Raw genomic sequence first — 26644 nt, 5'->3', positions numbered from 1 at the left:
CATTTTCACAGTCATCTGGTCTTAAATCACACCAGAAAACACACACGGGAGAGAAACCCTTCAAGTGCACTGTGTGTGGGAAGGCGTTTTCACGGTCATCTGCTCTTAAAACACACCAGAGAACACACACGGGAGAGAAACCCTTCAAGTGCAGTGTTTGTGGGAAGACATTTTCACGGTCATCTGCTCTTAAAAAACACCAGAGAACACACACGGGAGAGAAACCCTTCAAGTGCACTGTGTGTGTGAAGGCATTTTCACAGTCATCTGCTCTTAAAACACACCAGAAAACACACACGGGAGAGAAACCCTTCAAGTGCAGTGTGTGTGGGAAGGCATTTTCACAGTCATCTGGTCTTAAATCACACCAGAAAACACGGGAGAGAAACTCTTCTAGTGCACTGTGTGTGGGAAGGCATTTTCACAGTCATCTGCTCTTAAAACACACCAGAGAACACACACGGGAGAGAAACCCTTCAAGTGCAGTGTTTGTGGGAAGACATTTTCACGGTCATCTGCTCTTAAAACACACCAGAGAACACACATGGGAGAGAAACCCTTCAAGTGCAGTGTTTGTGGGAAGACATTTTCACAGTCATCTGGTCTTAAATCACACCAGAAAACACACACGGGAGAGAAACCCTTCAAGTGCAGTGTGTGTGGGAAGGCATTTTCACAGTCATCTGGTCTTAAATCACACCAGAAAACACAGGAGAGAAACCCTTCAAGTGCACTGTGTGTGGGAAGGCATTTTCACGGTCATCTTCTCTTAAAACACACCAGAGAACACACACGGGAGAGAAACCCTTCAAATGCAGTGTGTGTGGGAAGACGTTTTCAGATTCATCTACTCTTAAAACACACCAGAGAACACACACGGGAGAGAAACCCTTCAAGTGCAGTGTGTGTGTGAAGGCATTTTCATGGTCATCTGCTCTTAAAACACACCAGAGAACACACACGGGAGAGAAACCCTTCAAGTGCAGTGTTTGTGGGAAGACATTTTCACGGTCATCTGCTCTTAAAACACACCAGAGAACACAAACGGGAGAGAAACCCTTCAAGTGCAGTGTTTGTGGGAAGACATTTTCACGGTCATCTGCTCTTAAAAAACACCAGAGAACACACACGGGAGAGAAACCCTTCAAGTGCACTGTGTGTGTGAAGGCATTTTCACAGTCATCTGCTCTTAAAACACACCAGAGAACACACACGGGAGAGAAACCCTTCAAGTGCAGTGTTTGTGGGAAGACATTTTCACAGTCATCTGGTCTTAAATCACACCAGAAAACACACACGGGAGAGAAACCCTTCAAGTGCAGTGTGTGTGGGAAGGCATTTTCACAGTCATCTGGTCTTAAATCACACCAGAAAACACACACGGGAGAGAAACCCTTCAAGTGCACTGTGTGTGGGAAGGCATTTTCATGGTCATCTGCTCTTAAAACACACCAGAGAACACACACGGGAGAGAAACCCTTCAAGTCCAGTGTTTGTGGGAAGACATTTTCACGGTCATCTGCTCTTAAAAAACACCAGAGAACACACACGGGAGAGAAATCCTTCAAGTGCACTGTGTGTGTGAAGGCATTTTCACAGTCATCTGCTCTTAAAACACACCAGAAAACACACACGGGAGAGAAACCCTTCAAGTGCAGTGTGTGTGGGAAGGCATTTTCACAGTCATCTGGTCTTAAATCACACCAGAAAACACACACGGGAGAGAAACCCTTCAAGTGCACTGTGTGTGGGAAGGCATTTTCACGGTCATCTGCTCTTAAAACACACCAGAGAACACACACGGGAGAGAAACCCTTCAAGTCCAGTGTTTGTGGGAAGACATTTTCACGGTCATCTGCTCTTAAAAAACACCAGAGAACACACACGGGAGAGAAACCCTTCAAGTCCAGTGTTTGTGGGAAGACATTTTCACGGTCATCTGCTCTTAAAACACACCAGAGAACACACACGGGAGAGAAACCCTTCAAGTGCACTGTGTGTGTGAAGGCATTTTCACAGTCATTTGCTCTTAAAACACACCAGAAAACACACACGGGAGAGAAACCCTTCAAGTGCAGTGTGTGTGGGAAGGCATTTTCACAGTCATCTGGTCTTAAATCACACCAGAAAACACACACGGGAGAGAAACCCTTCAAGTCCAGTGTTTGTGGGAAGACATTTTCACAGTCATCTGCTCTTAAAACACACCAGAGAACACACACGGGAGAGAAACCCTTCAAGTGCAGTGTTTGTGGGAAGACATTTTCACGGTCATCTGCTCTTAAAAAACACCAGAGAACACACACGGGAGAGAAACCCTTCAAGTGCACTGTGTGTGTGAAGGCATTTTCACAGTCATCTCTTACAACACACCAGAGAACACACACGGGAGAGAAACCCTTCAAGTGCAGTGTTTGTGGGAAGACATTTTCATGGTCATCTGCTCTTAAAACACACCAGAAAACACACACGGGAGAGAAACCCTTCAAGTGCAGTGTGTGTGGGAAGGCATTTTCACAGTCATCTGGTCTTAAATCACACCAGAAAACACACACAGGAGAGAAACCCTTCAAGTGCAGTGTGTGTGGGAAGGCATTTTCACGGTCATCTGCTCTTAAAACACACCAGAGAACACACACGGGAGAGAAACCCTTCAAGTGCAGTGTTTGTGGGAAGACATTTTCACGGTCATCTGCTCTTAAAAAACACCAGAGAACACACACGGGAGAGAAACCCTTCAAGTGCACTGTGTGTGTGAAGGCATTTTCACAGTCATCTGCTCTTAAAACACCAGAAAACACACACGGGAGAGAAACCCTTCAAGTGCAGTGTGTGTGGGAAGGCATTTTCACAGTCATCTGGTCTTAAATCACACCAGAAGACACACACGGGAGAGAAACCCTTCTAGTGCACTGTGTGTGGGAAGGCATTTTCACAGTCATCTGGTCTTAAATCACACCAGAGAACACACACGGGAGAGAAACCCTTCAAGTGCAGTGTGTGTGGGAAGGCATTTTCACAGTCATCTACTCTTAAAAAACACCAGAGTACACACGGGAGAGAAACCCTTCAAGTGCAGTGTGTGCGGAAAGGCATTTGCACATTCATCAAATCTTCTAGTACACCAGAGAACACAGACAGGAGAGAAACCCTTGAGGTACACTCTGTGTGGGATGATGTTTGCACAGTCATCACATCTTAAAGTACACCAGAGAACACACACGGGAGAGAAACCCTTCAGGTGCACTCTGCGGGAAGGCGTTTTCACATTCATAAAATCTTCAAGTACACCAGAAAACACGGAAGCATCAGAAGATCTGCAAGGAGTAGAATCTGAAATCAGCTTGTGAAAGTCAAAGTGCCACAATAAGCCCATCCCTCATGAAACAAGAACCGGACGAAAATCGCAGCTTGGACACTTTTAAAGGTATCGAGATGAATAATGAAGAGGTGAAGGTGAAATGTGAAGAAGTGATAAGCGAAGAAGTGAAGGTAAAATGTGAAGATGAAGATTCAACTCCAAAATGGGACCTTCACATCGATGGAGGCAACGTGAAGCAGGAGGAGAATTCTGACTGTGAGGCAGAGCGAGGCAACTCCCAGCAGTTTGTGGAAGTGGAGGTGTGGGTGGACTTCCTCCGAGACAATCCAAAGTCAAGTGGAGACCCGGTAGATGTGTAAGCCAGAGACGATGTCGCTACAATATATGCAACTTTGTCACAGGCCTTTAATGACAAGAATGTGAAGTTGAACACTTTGTGGGCCCGTGGGTTGGGTAGATCTCTAACCAGGAGCAAGAGCCAATAAGCTCCCAAGCATTCACTATGTTATAATAATTGCTTTTACACGGTGCTTGCTTAATTGCCTCAGCAACTCGGAGTTTTGTGTCGTACCTCGCCTGAAACACTCAAAAGAGCATCCCCAAGTAGCAGCTGCCCCTGTGTGGCACAAGGTGGTGGCCCTGCACCAGCCTGCATGTGGACAAGAGCCTGTTAGTAGGGGGCGATGATTGATGTGTCATCTCAGTTGTGTAGTTTGTGGGTAATGTTTAGAATTTGCTACATTTTCACTCCGACGCCAGCATGCAATGGCCTACTCGTTTTGAATGACACAATAGTATGTTTTACATACACGGTGAAGCAGACTGTGCAACTTTTTTAAAAAGCTTCTTGTTAATACGATGTAACGTGATGCAGTATATTTCACTGCAGTAATCCAATTTTGTTAATATGCCTGTCAATAATTTAGAATGTATACTTGTCTGGTTTTGTGCATACGTGTAACATTTGATCTATAAGGGTCAAACATTGATTAAGTGATGTTAGGACAAAGTATGTGTGTGTGTTTGAAAGTAACCTGTACAGAGAACTCAGGTGAGACCCGTTGTTCTTGTGATACAGGTCAAAGGGTACTTTTGTGTTCCACGAAGCATCTGGAGCAACTCATTGTCTTTGAAATAGGTAGCACGCTCGGATCATTCATCAGTTACAAGGCATACCACTTAAAAGTTACACGTATAGGAGGAGGTACATTCTCTACAACACGAATTGTAGTTTTGTCTTACGTGTTGAGGCCACGTGATGTGTCGAAGGCTCTCTGCCAGCTCACAGGACAGACCCAAGTTGCCATGTGCTCAATAAGATGACTTACAGAGGCACCACTGCACCGACTTGGTGTGGCTGACGCTCCGCTCGTTGTCGTGAGCGTCGCTCATCCGCCCTCCGTTGTTACTGGAGGGCGACTGCCTCCAACTGCCCAGCAGCGTGCTTCACGAGCCTCCTCCACAGAGGCCGATCTTGACACCGCTGGTGCCGGTCATTGGCAAGTCCACTCAGCTCCACATCCTTCTGTACAGCATCAGTCCATACATCTTTAAGAGGGTTATCGAAATGCCATGCTACAGACAGATGGGCAGATATGAACGAACACCAGAGAACACCAGAGAACACACACGGGAGAGAAACCCTTCAGGTGCACGATGTGTGGGATGGCGTTTACACAGTCTTATAATCTCGTATTACACCAGAGAGCACACACGGGAGAAAAACCCTTCAAGTGCAGTGTGTGTGGGAAGGCATTTTCAGATTTATCTACTCTTAAAAAACACCAGAGAACACACAGGAGAGAAACCCTTCAAGTGCAGTGTGTGCGTGAAGGCATTTGCACAGTCATCTGATCTTGTAACACACCAGAGAACACATGGGAGAGAAACCCTTCAGGTGCACGATGTGTGGAATGGCGTTTACACAGTTATATAATCTCGTATTACACCAGAGAACACACACGGGAAAGAAACCCTTCAAGTGCACTGTTTGTGGGAAGGCATTTTCATGGTCATCTACTCTTAAAAAACACCAGAGAACACACACAGGAGAGAAACCTTTCAGGTGCACTCTGTGCGGGAATGCATTTGCACATTCATCAAATCTTCAAGTACACCAGAGAACACATCAGAAGATCCACAAGGAGTGGAGTCTGAAATCAGCTTGTGAAAGTCAAAGTGCCGCAATGAGCCCATCCCTCATGAAACAAGAACCGGACGAAAATCCCAGCTTGGACACTTTTAAAGGTATCGAGGTGAAATATGAAGAGGTGAAGGTGAAATGTGAAGAAGTGATGAGCGAAGAAGTGAAGGTAAAATGTGAAGAAGATTTAACTCCAAAATGGGACCTTCACATCGTAAAGCAGGAGGAGAATTCTGACTGAGGCAGAGTGAGGCAACTCCCAGCAGTTTGTGGAAGTGGAGGTGTGGGTGGACTTCCTCCTAGACAATACAAAGTCAAGTGGAGACCCAGTAGATGTGTAAGCCAGAGACGATGTCACTACAATAGATGCACCTTTGTAAATAGGCCTTTAATGACAAGAATGTGAAGTTAAACACTTTATGGGCCCGTGGGTTGGGTAGATCTCTAATCAGGAGCAAGAGCTAATAAGCTCCCAAGCATTCACTATGTTATAATTGCTTTTACATGGTGCTTGCTTAATCGCCTCAGCAACTCGGAGTTTTGTGTCGTACCTCATCTGAAACACTCGAAGAGCATCCCCAAGTAGCAGCTGCCCCTGTGTGGCACAAGGTGGTGGCCCTGCACCGGCCTGCATGTGGACAAGAGCCTGTCAGTAGGGGGCGATGATTGATGTGTCATCTCAGTTGTGTAGTTTGTAGGTAATGTTTAGAATTTGCTACATTTTCACTCAGGCGCCAGCATGCAATGGCCTCGTTTTGAATGACACAATAGTATGTTTTACATACACTGTTAAGCAGACTGCAACTTTTTTTTAAATGCTTCTTGTTAATACGATGTAACGTGATGCAGTATATTTCACTGAAGTAATCCAGTTTTGTTAATATGCCTGTCAATAATTTAGAATGTATACTTGTCTGGTTTTGTGCATACTTGTAACATTTGATCTGTAAGGGTCAAACATTGAATAAGTGATGTTAGGACAAAGTGTGTGTGTGTTTGAAAGTAACCTGTACAGAGAACTCAGGTGAGACCCGTTGTTCTTGTGATACAGGTCAAACGGTGTTTTTGTGTCCCACGAAGCATCTGGAGCAACTCATTGTCTTTTTAAATAGGTAGCACACTCGGATCATTCATCAGTTACAAGGCATACCACTTAAAAGTTACACGTATAGGAGGAGGTACATTCTCTACAACACGAATTATAGTTTTGTCTTACGTGTTGAGGCCACGTGATGTGTCGAAGGCTCTCTGCCAGCTCAGGACAGACCCAAGTTGCCATGTGCTCAATAAGATGACTGACAGAGGCACCACTGCACCGACTTGGTGTGGCTGACGCTCCGCTCGTTGTCGTGAGCATCGCTCATCCGCCCTCCGTTGTTGTGGGAGGGCGACTGCCTCCAACTGCCCAGCAGCGTGCTTCACGAGCCTCCTCCACAGAGGCCGATCTTGACACCGCTGGTACCGGTCATCGGCAAGCCCACTCAGCTCCACATCCTTGTACGGCATCAGTCCATACATCTTTAAGAGGGTTATTGAAATGCTATGCTACAGACAGATGGGCAGATATGAACGAACAGAGCTAATGCATTAACATCTGAACCTTGGTTGGAAAGCGTTAAAAAGGAATGTCTTATTTGACCTGAACTGCATATTGTTTGATTTGAGTTAAGGACAATAAAACTAATACAGAGATCGTGCACTCACATCAGTCTGGGTTAGCGCGTGAGAGGACCTGTAATACTATGATCTTACCAGATACGGAGACAAATTGGCATTAATGCAGATTTGAGGCTATGCGGATGGCTTTGAACCCAATGCACCCTTCAATGGTAATGCACATAATAGGGACATGCTTTGTTCACTTTTCTAAACCCATGCTTTTAAAATAATCTCAAGCAATTTTCTCTGCCAGTCATGTTGCCTGATCTTATTGCACTCACACAAAGACAAAGATCCCCCATATAGCCTTAACAGACTGTAGGGGCAAGTGCTGTTAGCGAGCACCTATGAAGGCCGGAACGGTACACGAGGGGGTGGGTGGCCAGCACCACGCCCGACCGCCTTTATCTCCCTAGTGGCAATGTTTACACACCGTACCAGGTACTCACACTCCTATAAACGCCGGCACTCGAGGGGGAGGGTGGCCAACACCGCACCGGGCCGCCTTTGTCTCCCCTGGTATTTACACACCACACTAGGAAGTCATTCAAGACTACATCGATGTAGGGAAAACCCAGGACTGGTTTAAATATCTGCCACTGTTGTGTGTCATGAGCAGGAATACAATGTGGGTCACCGGGTTACGGAGTGCAGTGCGATAGCCACTAAATTACCGCTCCCCACTCGTACACAACAACAAGAACAAAGATCCCCGGTAGAGCATTAACAGACTCTAGGGGCAAGTGCTGTTAGCGGGCACTTATGAAGGCTGGCACGGCACACGGGGTGGGCAGCCAGCACCGCGCCCGGCCGCCTTTGTATCCCGAGTGGCGATGCTCACATCACACTGGGTACTCATCTTTAGGCTGAGTCGACCTAGGGAAGGCCGAGGACCGGTTCAGATAATCGTCACTGGCGGTGTTGGCCGTGAGCGGGAAACGAACCCGGGTCTCCGGGTCTCCGGGTTCGTAGCGCAGCGTAGCGCTAACCGCTGCGCTACCGCTCGTACAAAGATACGTTTAAACACGCGCACGTAAATACACATTCTGTTTGACTAACACTTCTTTCAAACCGTACGTAGCCAAACATTTCCGTTGTAGAGTTTCTGGATAATGTTTGGAATTACCACAATTTTGACCGTGACACCAACATGCAATGTGCGTTGTGAGTGACACAATACTCTGTTTTACATCCGCTGTAAAGCAGAACAGCGCATATTGTGGTGAATGTTACTGGGGTAGCCAGATATGCCTGTCGGATTTGAACTTTGAACCTCTGCAACAAATAGAGAATGCGCTACCATATTCCTGGTTCTTCCGGTAAAGTCACGTAGATAGAAAACAAAAAATAAACAAAATAAAAGATTAAAAAATGAAAAAAATGTAATACAAATAACAAATAAAAATAATACATTTTAAAAAATTAATTGATAAGATGCCATGGGTCTACTGACTCAGATGACTGGCCAATGCACCGCCTTTGCCCTCCACTACACACACACAGTGTGTGTAGTGGACACACTGTGTGTACACACAGTGTGTGTATGTATGTACACACACACAGTGTGTACACAATAATGTCCACGTTGTTGTTGCTGAGCTCACGCACCCAAGGGAGGGGGCAATGGAAAATGAAGCTAAATCAACGTAAACTCCATCCCCGCTCTGTAACGTCACCACTCAGCATGACCTCATCGGCATGAAGTGCCAGCGGGAGGTGTACCTCGCTAGTGACGTCATGTCACCAAGGTATTCACACTCCCCCAACCCCGTCCACAGCGCTCTTGAGCGTGACGTCACGTCCCCTTGGGTCACTGCCGATATCAATCCAGTGGCAATCCTTATTTGGGCAAAGCTACGCCCAGTGACTGGCGGTTCATTAACATAATGTGTCCGTTGAAGCCGTCGAGAGTTTATTGCGACGGGATCAGCAGCCACGCCCCATCCCTCACATATGGGCCGGGCTCATTAACATAATTTATTCAGTTACGGAGCTGCTCATGGGAGGGCGTGTCTCTTACCCTGGAAGTGACGTCATGTAACCTGCTAAGGCGTGACGTCGCGAGGTAACAGGAGGCTGCCGATCCACACTTGCACTGAAATCCGAGGTGAGAAATTCTCATCGCGATTGTGGTTGTTGTGGTGGTGGTTGTGGTGGTTGTTGTTTACCAAGGTAGAGCCTCTCTCTCGTAGGGATGTCAGTTGAGTAGCAGCGAGCATGGGAATCGATGTCCAGGTTGGAACTTTACAACGCGGGGCCTAGCCACGCGGGGCCTTGCCTCCTGCCCTCGCCTGATTGCATTCACTTTAATTATCTCTTTAAGTTTAATTTGTCTTCACCCGGCTCGCCACTTTGTAACTTTGTTTTATTGTAAATATTCACACAGTTTTTATTTTCGTTCTTTTGTTAGCAGGCCAAGCCCGCTTGAGCTGCTATACCACTCTTGTTATCAGAAGCGACCTGCCCACAACAACACAAGGTGAGGCTTTGTCAACGTGTGTGAATGTTTTGACTTAAAACTTTGGTGACTGCAGGAATTAATATTCTTGGTTCTTTCGGTAAAGTCACGTAGATAGAAAATAAAATAATAAAAATAAATGAAAAATATATTTTTTTAAATAAAGCAATAAACCCACGACGTTTCGATCGCAACCCAAGTGGTCTTTATCTTATTAGATTTAATCTGTTATTTTTATTTTCTATCTATGTGACTTTACTGAAAGAACCAACAATACGTGCGTCAATGTATCTATCGGTCAAAGACGCTAAGCGCGTGCCGCTGTTGACTCTGAATGTGTGGAGGGGAACACCTTCACCACGGGGAGAGAGAGACAGAGACACGGATAGCCTCGGCCATGTTGATTGATCCTCGATTCATTACTTGGTGGAGTGAGGAAGAATTAATGCTGAGCAGATGAAGGTGGCCAGGCATGGTTCTGGTCACACCGCCACCTGTTTACTCATGGCAGTGTGTGACAGTGTCAAGTTTGTGTTTGAAGTAAAGTCTATTTACACTGTTGAACACGGAGGTTATATCAAAACAATAGTTGTTTTTTGTTTTCCTCTGGAACTCTTACTAAGAATGGAAACAGGATGTGAACACAGCACACACATGCAGCTGAAGTCGGAACTGTTCATCCCCAGCATTCAAGGACATCTGAGCCTGGATTCACACCTGAGTTGCGATTGAACATTAATTTATGCATTTCTGCACAACACAAATAGTATTGTTTTCAACACCCTTTGCTATGTCAGCCGAATTTAGCTTTCATAAATATTCCTTTGTAGTCAGACAGCCGAAATTGTGTGCTCGGAGTTTTGGGTTAACATTCATTTTGAAGATACGAGGGCTTCCAGGCATATTAATGACATTTGCCCTATAATTGTGTGCCATAACAGCCCGTGGAGAGAAACCCTTCAGGTGCACTCTGTGCGTGAAGGCATTTGCACGTTCATCAAATCTGATGAATTTGAGAAACTTTTCACTACATCATGAATATATTAATAAGTATAGACGTGTAAGTCACGTGTGCATTCCTCTGTACCTGACGTGTAGATGGTGTGGATATTCTTTTTTTCTGTCTGCAGCTGACGCTTCCTCTGCAGAATTGGTCTGATGGAGCAAAGGCAGTCAGCACAGCTCGGTACGACAAGTCAACAATGCGACCAGTGTGCATACAGCACGGATCGGACTGGAAATTTGACACGGCACCAGAGAACTCACACAGGAGAGAAACCCTTCAAATGTACTGTGTGTAACAAGGCATTTGCATGGCCATCAGTTTTTCAGAACCACCAGAGAACACACACAGGAGAGAAACCCTTCAGGTGCACGATGTGCGGGATGGCGTTTACACAGTCATGTAATCTTGTAACACACCAGAGAACACACACGGGAGAGAAACCCTTCAAGTGCAGTGTGTGTGGGAAGGCATTTGCACAGTCATCTGATCTTGTAAAACACCAGAGAACACACACGGGAGAGAAACCCTTCAAGTGCAGTGTGTGTGGGAAGGCATTTTCAGATTTATCTACTCTTAAAAAACACCAGAGAACACACACAGGAGAGAAACCCTTCAAGTGCAGTGTGTGTGTGAAGGCATTTGCACAGTCATCTGATCTTGTAAAACACCAGAGAACACACACGGGGGAGAAACCCTTCAAGTGCAGTGTTTGTGGGAAGGCATTTTCATGGTCATCTGCTCTTAAAAAACACCAGAGAACACACACGGGAGAGAAACCTTTCACGTGCACTCTGTGCGGGAAGGCGTTTGCACGTTCATCAAATCTTGAAGTACACCAGAGAACACACACGGGAGAGAAACCCTTCAAGTGCAGTGTGTGTGGGAAGGCGTTTGCAGATTCATCAAATCTTCAAGTACACCAGAGAACACACACAGGAGAGAAACCCTTCAGGTTCACTCCGTGCGGGAAGGCGTTTGCACAGCAACAACAACTTAAAGTACACCAGAGAACACAGAAGCATCAGAAGATCCACAAGGAGCGGAGTCTGAAATCAGCTTGTGAAAGTCAAAGTGCCGCAATGAGCCCATCCCTCATGAAACACGAACCGGAAGAAAATCCCAGCTTGGACACTTTTAAAGGTATCGAGGTGAAATATGAAGAAGTGATGGTGAAGAGGGAAGATGTGAAGATGAAGAGGGAAGAAGTGATGGTGAAGAGTGAAGAAGTGAAGGTGAAATATGAAGAGGTGATGGTGAAATGTGAAGAAGTGAAGGTGAAATGTGAAGAAGTGAAGGTGAAATGTGAAGAAGTGATGGTGAAGAGGGAAGAAGTGAAGGTGAAATGTGAAGATGAATATTCAACTCCAAAATGGGACCTTCACATCGATGGAGGCAACGTGAAGCAGTAGGAGAATTCTCACTGTGAGGCAGAGCGAGGCAACTCCCAGCAGTTTGTGGAAGTGGAGGTGTGGGTGGACTTCCTCCGAGACAATACAAAGTCAAGAGGAGACCCGGTAGATGTGTAAGCTTGAGATGATGTCGCTACAATGGATGCACCTTTGTCACAGGCCTTTAATAACAAGAACGTGAAGTTGGACACTCAGTTGCTAGGTTCAACCTGCAGAGTAAGGGCGGCCAGTCTTTGTGGACCTGTGGGTTGGGTAGATCTTTATCCAGGAGCGAGAGACAATAAGCCCCCAAGCATTCACTATGTTATAATAATTGCATTTACACGGTACTTGCTTAACCGCCTCAGCAACTCGGAGCTTAGTGTCTCGTCTGAAACACTCGAAGAGCAACCCCAAGTAGCAGCTGCCCCTGTGTGGCACAGGGTGGTGGCCCTGCACCAGCCTGCATGTGGACAAGAGCCTGTCAGTAGGGGGCCATGATTGATGCGTTATCTCAGTTGTGTAGTTTGTAGGTAATGTTTAGAATTTGCTACATTTTCACTCAGACGCCAGCATGCAATGGCCTACTCGTTTTGAATGACACAATAATGGTTTACATACACTGAAGCAGAATGTGCAACTTTTTTTTAAAAGCTTCTTGTTAATACGATGTAACGTGATGCAGTATATTTAACTGCAGTAATCAAATTTTGTTAATATGCCTGTCAATAATTTAGAATGAATACTTATTTGATTTTGTGCATACTTGTAACATTTGATCTGTAAGGGTCAAACATTGAATAAGTGATGTTAGGACAAAGTGTGCGTGTGTTTGAAAGTAACCTGTACAGAGAACTCAGGTGAGACCCGTTGTTCTTGTGATACAGGTCAAACGGTGTTTTTGTGTTCCACGAAGCATCTGGAGCAACGCATTGTCTTTGAAATAGGGAGCACGCTCGGATCATTCATCAGTTACAAGGCATTCCACTTGAAAGTTACACGTATAGGAGGAGGTACATTCTCTACAACACGAATTATAGTTTTGTCTTACGTGTTGAGGCCACGTGATATGTCGAAGGCTCTCTGCCAGCTCACAGGACAGACCCAAGTTGCCATGTGCTCAATAAGATGATTGACAGGCACCACTGCACCGACTTTGTGTGGTAGACGCTCCGCTCGTTGTCGTGAGCGTCGCTCATCCGCCCTCCGTTGTTACTGGAGGGCGACTGCCTCCAACTGCCCAGCAGCGTGCTTCACGAGCCTCCTCCACAGAGGCCGATCTTGACACCGCTGGTACCGGTCATCGGCAAGTCCACTCAGCTCCACATCTTTATGTACAGCATCAGTCCATACATCTGTAGAGGTGTTAACTACGCGCTGTTGCGTAACCTGCGTTGCCACCAGGGCAGTGCAGCATTACCCCTGGGTACAACGGTTGGGGTCAGTTGAGGTGAAACGGATCGTGGCCAGGGTTTGGTGCGAACCAATCAGACGGTTCCACGTGGGAATGTGTGATTGGTTCTACCTGGCCACGAAGGGGTATAAGACGGGTGACCCAACGGACCTCGAGGAGTTCTCTCCCGGCACGAAGACAGAAGACTGGGCTGAAGCCTAGCTAGGACCCTGGACCAGCCTTTCAGCCCTTCTAAGGGCTAAGGCTCGGCATACCCAGTGGTCAGGACCCACCGGGCCAGCGGTGGGTCAGATAGCCTCCCCTAGGTCCTAGCCGGAGGACTAGGATAGCGGTAGACGTGTGAGTCCCGCCAAGTCCGGAGGTTGTACCTCCTTAGGTATCAAGGAGGTTAGCGGTAGACGTGTGAGTCCCGCCAAGTCTGGAGGCTGTACCTCCCTAGGGTATCGGGTGAGGGGACCGAATATCCCTCTGTGTGTGTTAAGCGATGCATAAGGAAATAATACAATAAACAGAGTGTGCCTCCTAAAGAAGTCTGCTCGTCCTTACAACACTACAACTGGAGTCAGAAGTGGTTGGAAATGGAAACCAGAAGTTCAGCCCACGCGCGGAGCCAGAACGAAGATAATGCTGTCTCACCTGCATGCACCCCCAGCTCCGCTGAAAACGCTGCCGCGTTGACGGCCGCCCAGCCACCGGTTGAGCAGCCGGTTGCTCCCCCTGCCATGGGGGACGGACTCAGGGCAGCACACGGCCGTCTCGCTCAACTCCTACACGCCGCGGCCTCAATTCTCGAAGAGATCAACTTGGAGGTTGCGGGCAGGCCGAGTCAACCGCCGGCAGACGTTCCCGCCACCGGCCAGGGCAGACATTTTGATTTTCCCGCCGGGGAACCACGTGATTCCGCCGGAAGCGGAAGCCAGGGGCATCCTGGGAACGCGGGGGGCCCATCACAACCCGCAACGTCATCAGCACGCGACGCTGCGAATTCAACTTTCTCAGCGGACGCCGCGTCATCACTGTACCGACACGGTACAGTAGACTCTATCGGCCGGGAAATCGCCGATCTCCGGCTCGAGACGGTACAAGCTGAGGGGGAGACGACGTCCGCCCTCCAACAACGCCTGCCCATCTTCCGAGAATTCACATCTGAAGGGGGCGACTGGGCGGCATTCCAGCGTCGCTTCCTGAGCCACCAAGAGATGGTGGGCTGGTCGGACGCACAGGCGCTCCGAGCACTACCGGCCACTTTGGATGACGACGCTCTCGCCTCGCTCCTCACCATCCCCAGGCAACAAAGGGCGACTCTTCAATCGGCCCTCCGACGGATGTCCGACGTGTACGGGCCTCCATCCGACGTCCGCAGCCGATTTTACGACAGGCGACGCCGCCCTAAAGAGTCTCCGTTGGCATTCCGGACCGCTCTACTGGCGATGGCAAGAGCGGGTTACCCTCGCATGGACGACGAGGCCATCGATGCCATCGTTCTCCAGAAGATGCTGGAGCTGGCGCACGAGCTGCGCATCGTCATCCAAGCGGTGGACGACGACAGTATGTGCTCGCTACGAGCCGCTCGGTGCATCCACGCACATCTGCTGCTCCACACGGAATCGACCATCGCCGCCTCGGCTTCGACGTCGGAGCCTTCCAGCAGGGATGCCGAGTTCTCCCCCGACCGGGCCTTCATGGCGACCAGGTCAACGGGCCGGCGATCGTCCGACCACGCTGGTCGCCGCAACGACCAGCAGCGGGGACGGCCTGCTCCACGCGGCGACGTGACGTGCTTCAACTGTGGCCGACGAGGCCACATCTCCTCTGACTGCCGTGCGCCTCGACGACGCCCCTCCGCATCCCGGGGCCAGGACTACAGGACGTCCACGGCATCGCGGCAAAACCAGGCAAGTCGCGACGCCTCTCACGCTCGGCCCTCATTCACACCATACACACTGCAGCGCACCATAAGAAGGGCTCGCGATTCGGCGTGTGATGGGGGGTATTCTGGCGTTTGTTCGCGGCCACTCGGACCTGGGCAGTGGTCTGAGTTGGCCCATAGGGTAGTCGCGGCGACGGCAGGTTCATCCGTGGTTGTCGGATCAATCGAGGGTGTGGAATTTCGCGTGTTGGTCGATACTGGTGCGTCGGCTACGATCATTTCGGATCTGATTTACAATATACTGCCCGTACGATGCCGCCCCTTGGAACGGGTTTCTATCCCGTGTTTCGCCGCTAATGGCAGTTCACTTGGCATTATTGGGCAAATTCGGGCGCAAATTTCGATTGGAGACATTAAATTGGCAGGGCCTATTTTGGTCTCTTCTTCCCTCGCCGTGCCGTGTTTGTTAGGCACTGATTTTCTCGCGAAAATGCCTATTAAGATCCTTGTAGATCAAGGCTGCATCGAACTCCCGTCGGGTTGACGGATGGCGTTCTTGCCCACACCCTCACATCCGCGCATGGCTAGTGCCTCGGTGCAGGCGTTTGTTGCGAGCACAGTCCGCATTCCGCCAGGGACACAAATGCTCGTGCCCTTGCAACTTAAAAAACCGCTAGCCCCGGAGGCCTCGGCACATGGCATTTTGCTGGGGCCTTCAAACGCAGCTGCTAAGGGGTTAGATTTGGTGGCTGCACAGACCCTCGTAGCAGCCGACAGGGAGCCGTTCTTGCAGGTTTTGAATGTCGGATTGTCCACAACCGTCATTCCGCAAGGAACTGTGCTCGCTCACGCGACCCCGGTGCCGTTGGGGACCGGAGTCGCGGGACACGTGCGTGACACGCCGCAGGTCCCACCTCCTTCCGAATCGGATGAGAGATGGTTGGACGCGCTCTGCACAGACACGGGTGATCTGTCTCATTCGCAGCGAATTAAATTGCGCGCTCTTCTGCGAGAATTTTCCGATGTCTTTAGTAAATCTAAATTTGATATTGGCTGCACCAAGCTGCTGCGTCACCACATTGATACTGGTGACGCTGCCCCGATTCGACAAAACCCGTTCCGGCTTAGCCCGGCGGAGAAACAGCATGTTAAATCGGCTGTGGATGACATGCTGAAGGCCGATATAATTTCTCCCTCCACTAGTCCCTGGGGTGCTCCAATAGTGCTGGTCAAAAAGCACGATGGCAGTCTCCGTTTTTGCGTTGATTTTCGGCGCCTAAATAAAATCTCGGTAGCGGACGCCTACCCTCTCCCTCGTATGGACGAGTCATTGGATGCCCTGGCAGGGGCGCACTATTTCTCCACCTTGGACCTTCTGTCGGGGTTTTGGCAACTCCCCCTCGACGAATCGTCAAAACCTAAGACTGCTTTTCGGACACCACAGGGCCTTTTCGAGTTTAATAGATTGCCCATGGGTCTCCACTCGGCCCCAGCGACGTTCCAGAGGCTCATGGAGCTGGTCCTCGCTGGGCTCCAGTGGGACTCATGTCTCATTTATCTTGACGACGTCATCGTCTTTAGCCGCACGTTCGGCGAACACATCGAACGGTTGCGTGCTGTCTTCTTGAAAATGCGGGCCGCTAACTTGAAATTCAAGCCGCAGAAGTGTCACCTTCTGCGTGAGTTTGTGCGCTATCTGGGCCACATAGTTAGCCGCTCGGGCATCTCTACCGACCCTGAAAAAACCAAATGTGTTCAACATTGGCCGACCCCTACATCTGCGGGCGATGTTCGTAGTTTTATTGGTTTTGCGTCGTACTACCGCCGGTTTGTTGCTGGCTTCGCGACGATTGCCAAGCCGCTCCACGCCCTTACGTCGAAAGGGGTGGCGTTTCATTGGGGGGACGCAGAACAGGCTGCGTTCGACTCCTTGCGGAACGCGCTCGTGACGGCACCGTCCCTTGCGTACCCCGATTTTTCCGTGCCATTCGTGTTGGACACCGACGCTAGCAATACGGGGATTGGGGGTGTTCTGTCACAAAAAGTTGATGGCATTGAAAGGGTTGTTGCCTATGGTAGCAGAGTCTTGTCTCTTGCTGAACAAAGATACTGTGTGACCAGACGTGAGCTGCTGGCCATTGTTTTTTTTATTCAGCAATACAGGCCGTACCTGTATGGTCAGCATTTTACCGTGCGATCTGATCATTCGGCTTTACAGTACGCTCTGCGGGTTGACCAACCGTCCGGGCAGCTTTCTCGGTGGCTCGAAGTCCTTCAGGACTACGATTTCAATGTCACTTACCGTAGGGGTGCACAACACACGAATGCCGATGCGTTGTCTCGCCTTCCGCCGGCTCAAAAATGTGCGTGTTTTTTGGGCTCAGGCCGTTGTAAGCCGCCACCGCCTGCGCAGGTCGCGCCTCTCACAACGGTGTCAGCCGCACTTCCCACCGCCTCAGCGCCGATGTTGGATCATGCAGATCCAATGGCCAGTGACGATTTGCTGGGGCTAACTTTGGCCGAATGGGGTCGGCACCAGGGCGAGGACATGTCATTATTGAGGTTGCGTCGCCACGCGAATAATGCGGTTCCAAGACAGGGCAAATTTAATTCATTTGTCATGAAGCGCGGCTTGTTGATGCATTGGGATGCTGACTCGTGTCAACATAAAATCGTCGTGCCATCCGCCTTGCGATGCAAGGCCGTATGGGCGGCGCATGAGCGTTTATTGCACCTGGGTGTTCATAAGACCATTGGGTTGTTGCGGTTGCAATTTTTCTGGCCGGGCATGCTGCGCGACGTCACTGACATTTTGCTGGGATGCACCCATTGTGCGCAACGTAAACCACCGGCTAAACCGGCATGCCCACCTCTGCAACCCATTTCGGTCTCTCGTATAAATGAGTTGGTGGCTCTCGATATTTTGGGCCCTTTTCCTACTACGCCACGGGGTAATGAGTACCTTCTGGTTGGGGTAGAGTATTTTACACGGTGGCCTATGGCCTGGGCCCTCCCCAACCAGTCGGCGGCGGCCGTTGTGGACGCCTTTGTTCAAGGCTACGTCCTGGACAAGGGCGCACCAGAACGGTTGCTGACCGATCAGGGAAGAAATTTTTCGGGAGCCTTGCTGACTGATGTGTGCCGCCTGTTGGGCACTAAGAAAGTGCGCACTTCGCCCTACCATCCCCAGACCGACGGCATGGTGGAGCGCCTTCATAGAACTCTCACCGCTATGCTATGCCATCAGGTCGATGAATCCCACCTCGATTGGGACTTGCAGGTTCCGGGGGTCCTCGCCGCATACCGTATGGCACCTCACGCGGCGACGGGATTTTCCCCGTTCTTTCTAATGTACGGCAGGGATGCCTTTCCTCCCGCCGACGTTCGGCTGGAAATCGAACAGCCACCGCAAAAGTCAAAGCTCGTTGACCACTTGCGATTCAACCTCCGTAAGTTGGCCGAGGCAAGGGAGGCCGCCATTGAAAATTCGGCTTCCCGCCAACGGGCGAATTTGCGACTGCGGGACCCTCGGTCGTACACGCATCGGTGGGCACCGGGAGACAGGGCATGGCTCCACTGCCCCCAGGTGCCGGTGTCCACGTCGGCCAAACTCCTCAGACCATGGCGAGGCCCGGTTGAGGTAGTGGAAGTCCTGCGTCCCCAATGTGTTAAAATTCGCTGGGGACGGCGTCGCTGGTGCGTTCACCCCTCTCGGTTAAAACCCTTCGTCACGCCACGCGTCCCTCCACAACACACACGACATGGGGGGCCGAGTGTGCGACGCGTCCGACGAGCCAGATGTTGCCCCGTTGGTGCCTAACCCGCAGCGCAGGCGTGTCATTCCTCCTGCAGATGACGCGGGAGTGACGGCTCCATGCAGGCCACGTTCGGCCTCAATGGACCGTGGAGCAGCAGGTGTCCCCGTGGAGATGCCTAAAGGCCCACCGGATGCTCTGGCTCATCCTCCTCCTTCCCTTGTGCCGCCAACAAAGCCTGCCATCCCCTACGATGGTCCCGCGAAACGCACGCGCGCGAAATCTCGCCGGTTGTTATAATGTTTTTTTTGGCATGTCTAGTGCCTTGTACATACGTTATGTTGTTAAGGGGGGTATTTATAGGGGTTTAATTGTTCTTGTTGTTCGTGAGGCACACTCACAATTCTTCTACCGTTGGTAATTTCGGAGTTCCCATTGTTGCAGCCGGGACGGCTGGAGCTTCCGAAGGAGGGGGTGATGTAGAGGTGTTAACTACGCGCTGTTGCGTAACCTGCGTTGCCACCAGGGCAGTGCAGCATTACCCCTGGGTACAACGGTTGGGATCAGTCGAGGTGAAACGGATCGTGGCCAGGGTTTGGTGCGAACCAATCAGACGGTTCCACGTGGGAATGTGTGATTGGTTCTACCTGGCCACGAAGGGGTATAAGACGGGTGACCCAACGGACCTCGAGGAGTTCTCTCCCGGCACGAAGACAGAAGACTGGGCTGAAGCCTAGCTAGGACCCTGGACCAGCCTTTCAGCCCTTCTAAGGGCTAAGGCTCGGCATACCCAGTGGTCAGGACCCACCGGGCCAGCGGTGGGTCAGATAGCCTCCCCTAGGTCCTAGCCGGAGGACTAGGATAGCGGTAGACGTGTGAGTCCCGCCAAGTCCGGAGGTTGTACCTCCTTAGGTATCAAGGAGGTTAGCGGTAGACGTGTGAGTCCCGCCAAGTCTGGAGGCTGTACCTCCCTAGGGTATCGGGTGAGGGGACCGAATATCCCTCTGTGTGTGTTAAGCGATGTATAAGGAAATAATACAATAAACAGAGTGTGCCTCCTAAAGAAGTCTGCTCGTCCTTACAACACTACACATCTTTAAGAGGGTTATCGAAATGCCATGCAACAGACAGATGGGCAGATATGAACGAACAGAGCTAATGCATAAACATCTTAACCTTGGTTGGAAAGCGTTAAAAAGGAATGTCTTATTTGACCTGAACTGCATATTGTTTGATTTGAGTTAAGGACAATAAAAAAAACTAATACAGAGATCGTGCACTCACATCAGTCTGGGTTAGCGCGTGAGAGGACCTCCTGTAATACTATGATCTTACCAGATACGGAGACAAATTGGCATTAATGCAGATTTGAGGCTATGCGGATGGTTTTGAACCCAATGCACCCTTCAATGGTAATGCACATCATAGAGACATGCTTTGTTCACTTTTCTAAACCCATGCTTTTAAAATAATCTCAAGCAATTTTCTCTGCCAGTCATGTTGCCTGATCTTTTTGCACTCACACAAAGACAAAGATCCCCCATATAGCCTTAACAGACTGTAGGAGCAAGTGCTGTTAGCGAGCACCTATGAAGGCCAGAACGGTACACGAGGGGGTGGGTGGCCAGCACCACGCCCGACCGCCTTTGTCTCCCTACTGGCAATGTTTACACACTGTACCAGGTACTCACACACTCACACACACACACAAAGAGCCCCCGTACAGCCTTCAACAGACTGCTGGGGCAAGTGCTGTTGGTGAGCTCCTATAAACGCCGGCACGCACGGCACTCGAGGGGGAGGGTGGCCAACACCGCACCAGGCCGCCTTTGTCTCCCCTGATATTTGCACACCACACTAGGAAGTCATTCAAGACTACATCGATGTAGGGAAAACCCAGGACTGGTTTAAATATCTGCCACTGTTGTGTGTCATGAGCAGGAATCCAATTTGGGTCACCGAGTTTCGGAGTGCAGTGCGATAGTCACTAAATTACCGCTCCCCACTCGTACACAACGACAAGAACAAAGATCCCCGGTAGAGCATTAGCAGACTCTAGGGGCAAGTGCTGTTAGCGAGCACCTATGAAGGATGGCACGGCACACGTGGGGGGTGGGTAGCCAGCACCGCGCCCGGCCGCCTTTGTATCCCGAGTGGCGATGCTCACATCACACGAAGTACTAATTTTTAGGCTGAGACGACCTAGGGAAGGCCCAGGACCGGTTCAGATAATCGTCACTGGCGGTGTTGGCCGTGAGCGGGAAACGAACCCGGGTCTCCGGGTTCGTAGCGCAGCGTAGCGCTAACCGCTGCCCTACCGCTCGTACAAAGATACGTTTAAACACGCGCACGCAAATACACATTCTGTTTGACTAACACTTCTTTCAAACCTTACGTAGCCAAACATTTCCGTTGTAGAGTTTCTGGATAATGTCTGGAATTAACCACAATTTTGACTGTGACACCAGCATGCAATGCCCTGTGCGTTGTGAGTGACACAATACTCTGTTTTACATCCGCCGTGAAGCAGAACAGCGCATATTGTGGTGAATGTTACAGGGGTAGCCAGGTGTGCCTGTCGGATTTGAACTTTGAACCTCTGCAACAAATAGAGAATGCGCTACCATATTCCTGGTTCTTTCGGTAAAGTCACGTAGATATAAAACAAAAAATAATAAAAGATTAAAAAGATGCAAATAAATAAAAATAATACATTTTAAAAAATAAATTGATGAGAAGATGCCATGGGTCGACTGACTGAGATGACTGGCCAATCCTCCGCCTTTGCCCTCCACTACACACACACAGTGTGTGTGTATGTACACACACTGTGTGTATGTACACACAGTGTGTGTACATATACACAATAATGTCCACGTTGCTGAGTTCACACACCCAAGGGAGGGGGCAATGGAAAATGAATCTAAATCAACAAACTCCATCCCCGCTCTGTGACGTCACCACTCAGCATGACCTCATCGCCATGAAGTGTTAGCGGGAGGTGTACCTCGCTAGTGACGTCATGTCACCAAGGTATTCACACTCCCCCCCAACCCCGTCCACAGCGCTCTTGAGTGTGACGTCACCTCCGCTTGGGTCACTGCCGATATCAATCCAGTGGCAATCCTTATTTGGCCAAAGGTACGCCCAGTGACTGGCGGTCATTAACATAATGTATTCGTTGAAACCGTCGAGTGTTCATTGCGACGGGTTCAGCAGCCACGCCCCATCCCATGGACATATGGCCCGGACTCATTAACATGATTTATTCTGTTACAGAGCCGCTCCTTATGGGAGGGGCGTGTCTCTTACCCCGGAAGTGACGTCATGTTACCTGATTTACGCGCGTGACGTCGCGAGGTAACTGGAGGCTGCCGATCCGCGCTTACACTGAAATCCGAGGTGAGAAATTCTCATGGTGGTCGTGGTGGTGGTAGTGGTGGTTGTTGTTGTTGTTTACCAAGGTAGAGCCTCTCTCTCTCTCAGGGATGTCAGTTGAGTAGCAGCGAGCATGGGAATCGATGTCCAGGTTGGAACTTTACAACGCGGGGCCTAGCCACGTGGGGCCTTGCCTCCTGCCCTCGCCTGATTGCGTTTACTTTAATTATCTCGCTTAAGTTTAATTTGTCTTCACCCGGCTCGCCACTTTGTAACTTTGTTTTATTGTCAATATTCACGCAGTTTTTATTTCTTTCACCAGGCCAAGCCCGCTTGAGCTGCTATACCGCTCTTGTTATCAGAAGCGACCTGCCCACAACAACACAAGGTGAGGCTTTGTCAACGTGTGTGGATGTTTTGACTTAAAACTTTGGTGACTGCAGGAATTAATATTCTTGGTTCTTTCGGTAAAGTCACGTAGATAGAAAATAAAATAAAAATAAAAAATAAAAAAAATTGTAAATAAAGCAAAAAAACTCACTTTTTGATCGCAACACAAGTGGTCTTTATTTAATGTAATTGTATTATCTGTTATTGTTATTTTCTATCTACGTAACTTTACCGAAAGAAACAAGAATACGTGTGTCAATGTCTATCGGTCAAAGACGCTCAGCGGAGAGACGCGCAAACTCCAAATATACAGCAGGCGTCAGGGTCGGGATCGAACCCACGACTTCCTGTATACCAGGTGAGGTAGTTAACATCTCACCACGGAGAGAGACGCAAACTCCAGTTAGCCTCGGCTATGTTCGTTGATCCTCAATTAATTACTTGGTGGAGTGAGGAAGCATTCATGCCAAGCAGATGAAGGTGGCCAGGCATGATTCTAGACACGCCACCGCCTGTTTACCCAGTGACAGTGTACAGTTTGTGTTTGTAGTAAAGTCTATTAACTCTGTTGAACACGGAGGTTATATCATAACAATAGTTTACTTTTGTTTTCCTCTGGAACTCTTTATAAGAATGGAAACAGGAAGTTAACACAGCACGCACATGCAGCTGAAGTCAGAACTGTTCATCCCAGCATTTAAGGACATCTGAGCCTGGATTCACACCTCTAAGTTGCGATTGAACATTAATTTATTAATTTCTGCTTAACACAAATAGTATTGTTTTCAACACCCTTTGCTATGTCAGCTGAATTTAGCTCTCATAAATATCCCTTTTGTAGCCAGACAGCCGATATTGTGTGCTCGGAGTTTTGGGTGAACATTCATTTTGAAGATACGAGGGCTTCCAGGCATATTTATGACCATTTTCCCTCTCATTGTGTGCCATAACAGCCCTGTGATGAATTTGGGAAACTTTTTACTACATCATGAATATATCAATAAGTATAGACGTGTAAGTCACATGTGACTATATATGCATTCTTCTGTGCCTCGATACTGACGTGTAGATGGTGTGGATATTATTTTTTTCTGTCTGCATCTGACGCTTCCTCTGACGCTTCCTCCGCAGAATTGGTCTGATGGAGCAAATGCGCTCAGCGCAGCTCGGTAGGACAAGTCAACAATGCGACCAGCGTGCGTACAGCACGGATCGGACTGGAAATTTGACACGGCACCAGAGAACTCACACAGGAGAGAAACCCTTCAAGTGCACTGTGTGTGGGAAGGCATTTTCACAGTCATCAAATCTGCAAAGACACCAGAGAACACACACGGGAGAGAAACCCATCAAGTGCACTGTGTGTGGGAAGGCATTTTCACGGTCATCTGTTGTTAAAAAACACCAGAGAACACACACGGGAGAGAAACCCTTCAAGTGCACTGTGTCTGGGAAGGCATTTGCATGGCCATCAGTTCTTCAGTCCCATCAGAGAACACACACTGGAGAGAAACCCTTCAAGTGCACTCTGTGTGGGAAGGCATTTGCATGGCTATCAGTTTTTCAGACCCACCAGATAACTCACACAGGAGAGAAACCCTTCAAGTGCACTGATTGTGGGAAGGCATTTGCACATTCATCAAGTCTGCAAAGACACCAGAGTACAGACACGGGAGAGAAACCCTTCAAGTGCACTGTGTGTGGGAAGGCATTTTCACAGTCAACTGTTCTTAAAAAACACCAGAGAACACACACAGGAGAGAAACCATTCAAGTGCACAGTGTGTGGGAAGGCATTTTCACTGTCATCTGTTCTTAAAAAACACCAGAGAACACACACAGGAGAGAAACCCTTCAGGTGCATTTTGTGCGGGATGATGTTTGCACGGTCATCAAATCTTCAAGTACACGAGAGAACACACACGGGAGAGAAACCCTTCAGGTGCACTGTGTGTGGGAAGGCGTTTGTACATTCACCAAATCTTCAAGTACACGAGAGAACACACACGGGAGTGAAACCCTTCAGGTGCACTGTGTGCGGGAAGGCGTTTGCACATTCATCAAGTCTGCAAAGACACCAGAGTACACACACGGGAGAGAAACCCTTCAAGTGCACTGTGTGTGGGAAGGCATTTTCACAGTCAACTGTTCTTAAAAAACACCAGAGAACACACACAGGAGAGAAACCATTCAAGTGCACTGTGTGTGGGAAGGCATTTTCACTGTCATCTGTTCTTAAAAAACACCAGAGAACACACACAGGAGAGAAACCCTTCAGGTGCATTTTGTGCGGGATGATGTTTGCACGGTCATCAAATCTTCAAGTACACGAGAGAACACACACGGGAGAGAAACCCTTCAAGTGCACTCTGTGCGGGAAGGCGTTTGCACATTCATCAAGTCTCCAAAGACACCAGAGTACACACACGGGAGAGAAACCCTTCAAGTGCACTGTGTGTGGGAAGGCATTTTCACAGTCAACTGTTCTTAAAAAACACCAGAGAACACACAGGAGAGAAACCATTCAAGTGCACTGTGTGTTGGAAGGCATTTTCACAGTCATCTGTTCTTAAAAAACACCAGAGAACACACAGGAGAGAAACCCTTCAGGTGCATTTTGTGCGGGATGATGTTTGCACAGTCACCACATCTTCAAGTACACGAGAGAACATACACGGGAGAGAAACCCTTCAAGTGCACTCTGTGCGGGAAGGCGTTTTCACAGTCACCACATCTTAAAGTACACCAGAGAACACACACGGGAGAGAAACCCTTGAGGTGCACTCTGTGTGGGATGATGTTTTCACAGTCATCACATCTTAAAGTACACCAGAGAACACACACAGGAGAGAAACCCTTCAGGTGCATTCTGCAGGAAGGCGTTTGCACATTCATAAAATCTTCAAGTACACCAGAGAACACGGAAGCATCTGAAGATCCACAAGGAGTGGAGTCTGAAATCAGCTTGTGAAAGTCAAAGTGCCGCAATAAGCCCATCCCTCATGAAACGCGAACCGGAAGAAAATCCCACCTTGGACACTTTTAAAGGTATCGAGGTGAAATATGAAGTGGTTATGGTGAAGAGGGAAGAGGTGATGGTGAAGAGCGAAAAAGTGAAGGTGAAATGTGAAGAAGTGAAGAAGAGCGAAGAAGTGAAGGTGAAATGTGAAGATGAAGATTCAACTCCAAAATGGGACCTTCACATAAATGGAGGCAACGTGAAGCAGGAGGAGAATTCTGACTATTTGGTAGAGCGAGGCAACTCCCAGCAGTTTGTTGAAGTGGAGGTGTGGGTGGACTTGCTGTTAGACAATACAAAGTCAAGTGGATACCCGGTAGATGTGTAAGCTTGAGACGATGTCGCTACAATAGATGCACCTTTGTCACAGGCCTTTAATGACAAGAATGTGAAGTTGAACACTCAGCTCCTAGGTTCAACCTGCAGAGTAAGAGCGGCCAGTCTTTGTGGACCTGTGGGTTGGGTCAATCTCTCACCAGGAGCGAGAGCCAATAAGCTCCCAAGCATTCACGATGTTCTCATAATTGCTTTTACGCGGTGCTCGCTTAATCACCTCGGCAACTCGGAGTTTCATGTCTATCTCGTCTGAGACACTCGAAGAGCATCCCCAAGTAGCAGCTGCCCCTGTGTGGCACAGGGTGGTGGCCCTGGACCGGCCTGCATGTGGACAAGAGCCTGTCAGTAGGGGGCGATGATTGATGCGTCATCTCGGTTGTGTAGTTTGTAGGCAATCTTGATTCGAAGCTTTTGTGACTGCAGGAATCCTCACTCTCTAGTTATTTCGGTAAAGTCATCACGTGGGTAGAAACATAACAGATCACGGCGTTTAGATCACAACACAAG

General features: G+C 49.0%; 1 protein-coding gene across 1 annotated transcript; it reads left to right on the top strand.

Annotated features, from left to right (window-relative positions):
- Nucleotides 1-708: 708 nt before the first annotated feature.
- Nucleotides 709-26644, top strand: LOC142915931 (uncharacterized; the record flags this gene model as incomplete). Its single annotated transcript, XM_076061556.1, has 3 exons — nt 709-1820; nt 10806-11659; nt 24037-26644. Coding segments are annotated over 3 exons (3285 nt in total), but the record flags the coding sequence as incomplete, so codon positions are not given.

The sequence above is a fragment of the Petromyzon marinus genome, unplaced genomic scaffold, assembly GCF_048934315.1.
Source record: "Petromyzon marinus isolate PM22_M1 ecotype Great Lakes invasive population unplaced genomic scaffold, UKy_Petmar_22M1.pri1.0 PM_G_Scaffold_37, whole genome shotgun sequence".
NCBI classification, from domain to species: Eukaryota; Metazoa; Chordata; class Hyperoartia; order Petromyzontiformes; family Petromyzontidae; genus Petromyzon; species Petromyzon marinus.
The sequence above is the reverse complement of the archived record's forward strand: the minus strand, read 5'-3'. Positions and strand labels throughout refer to the sequence as shown.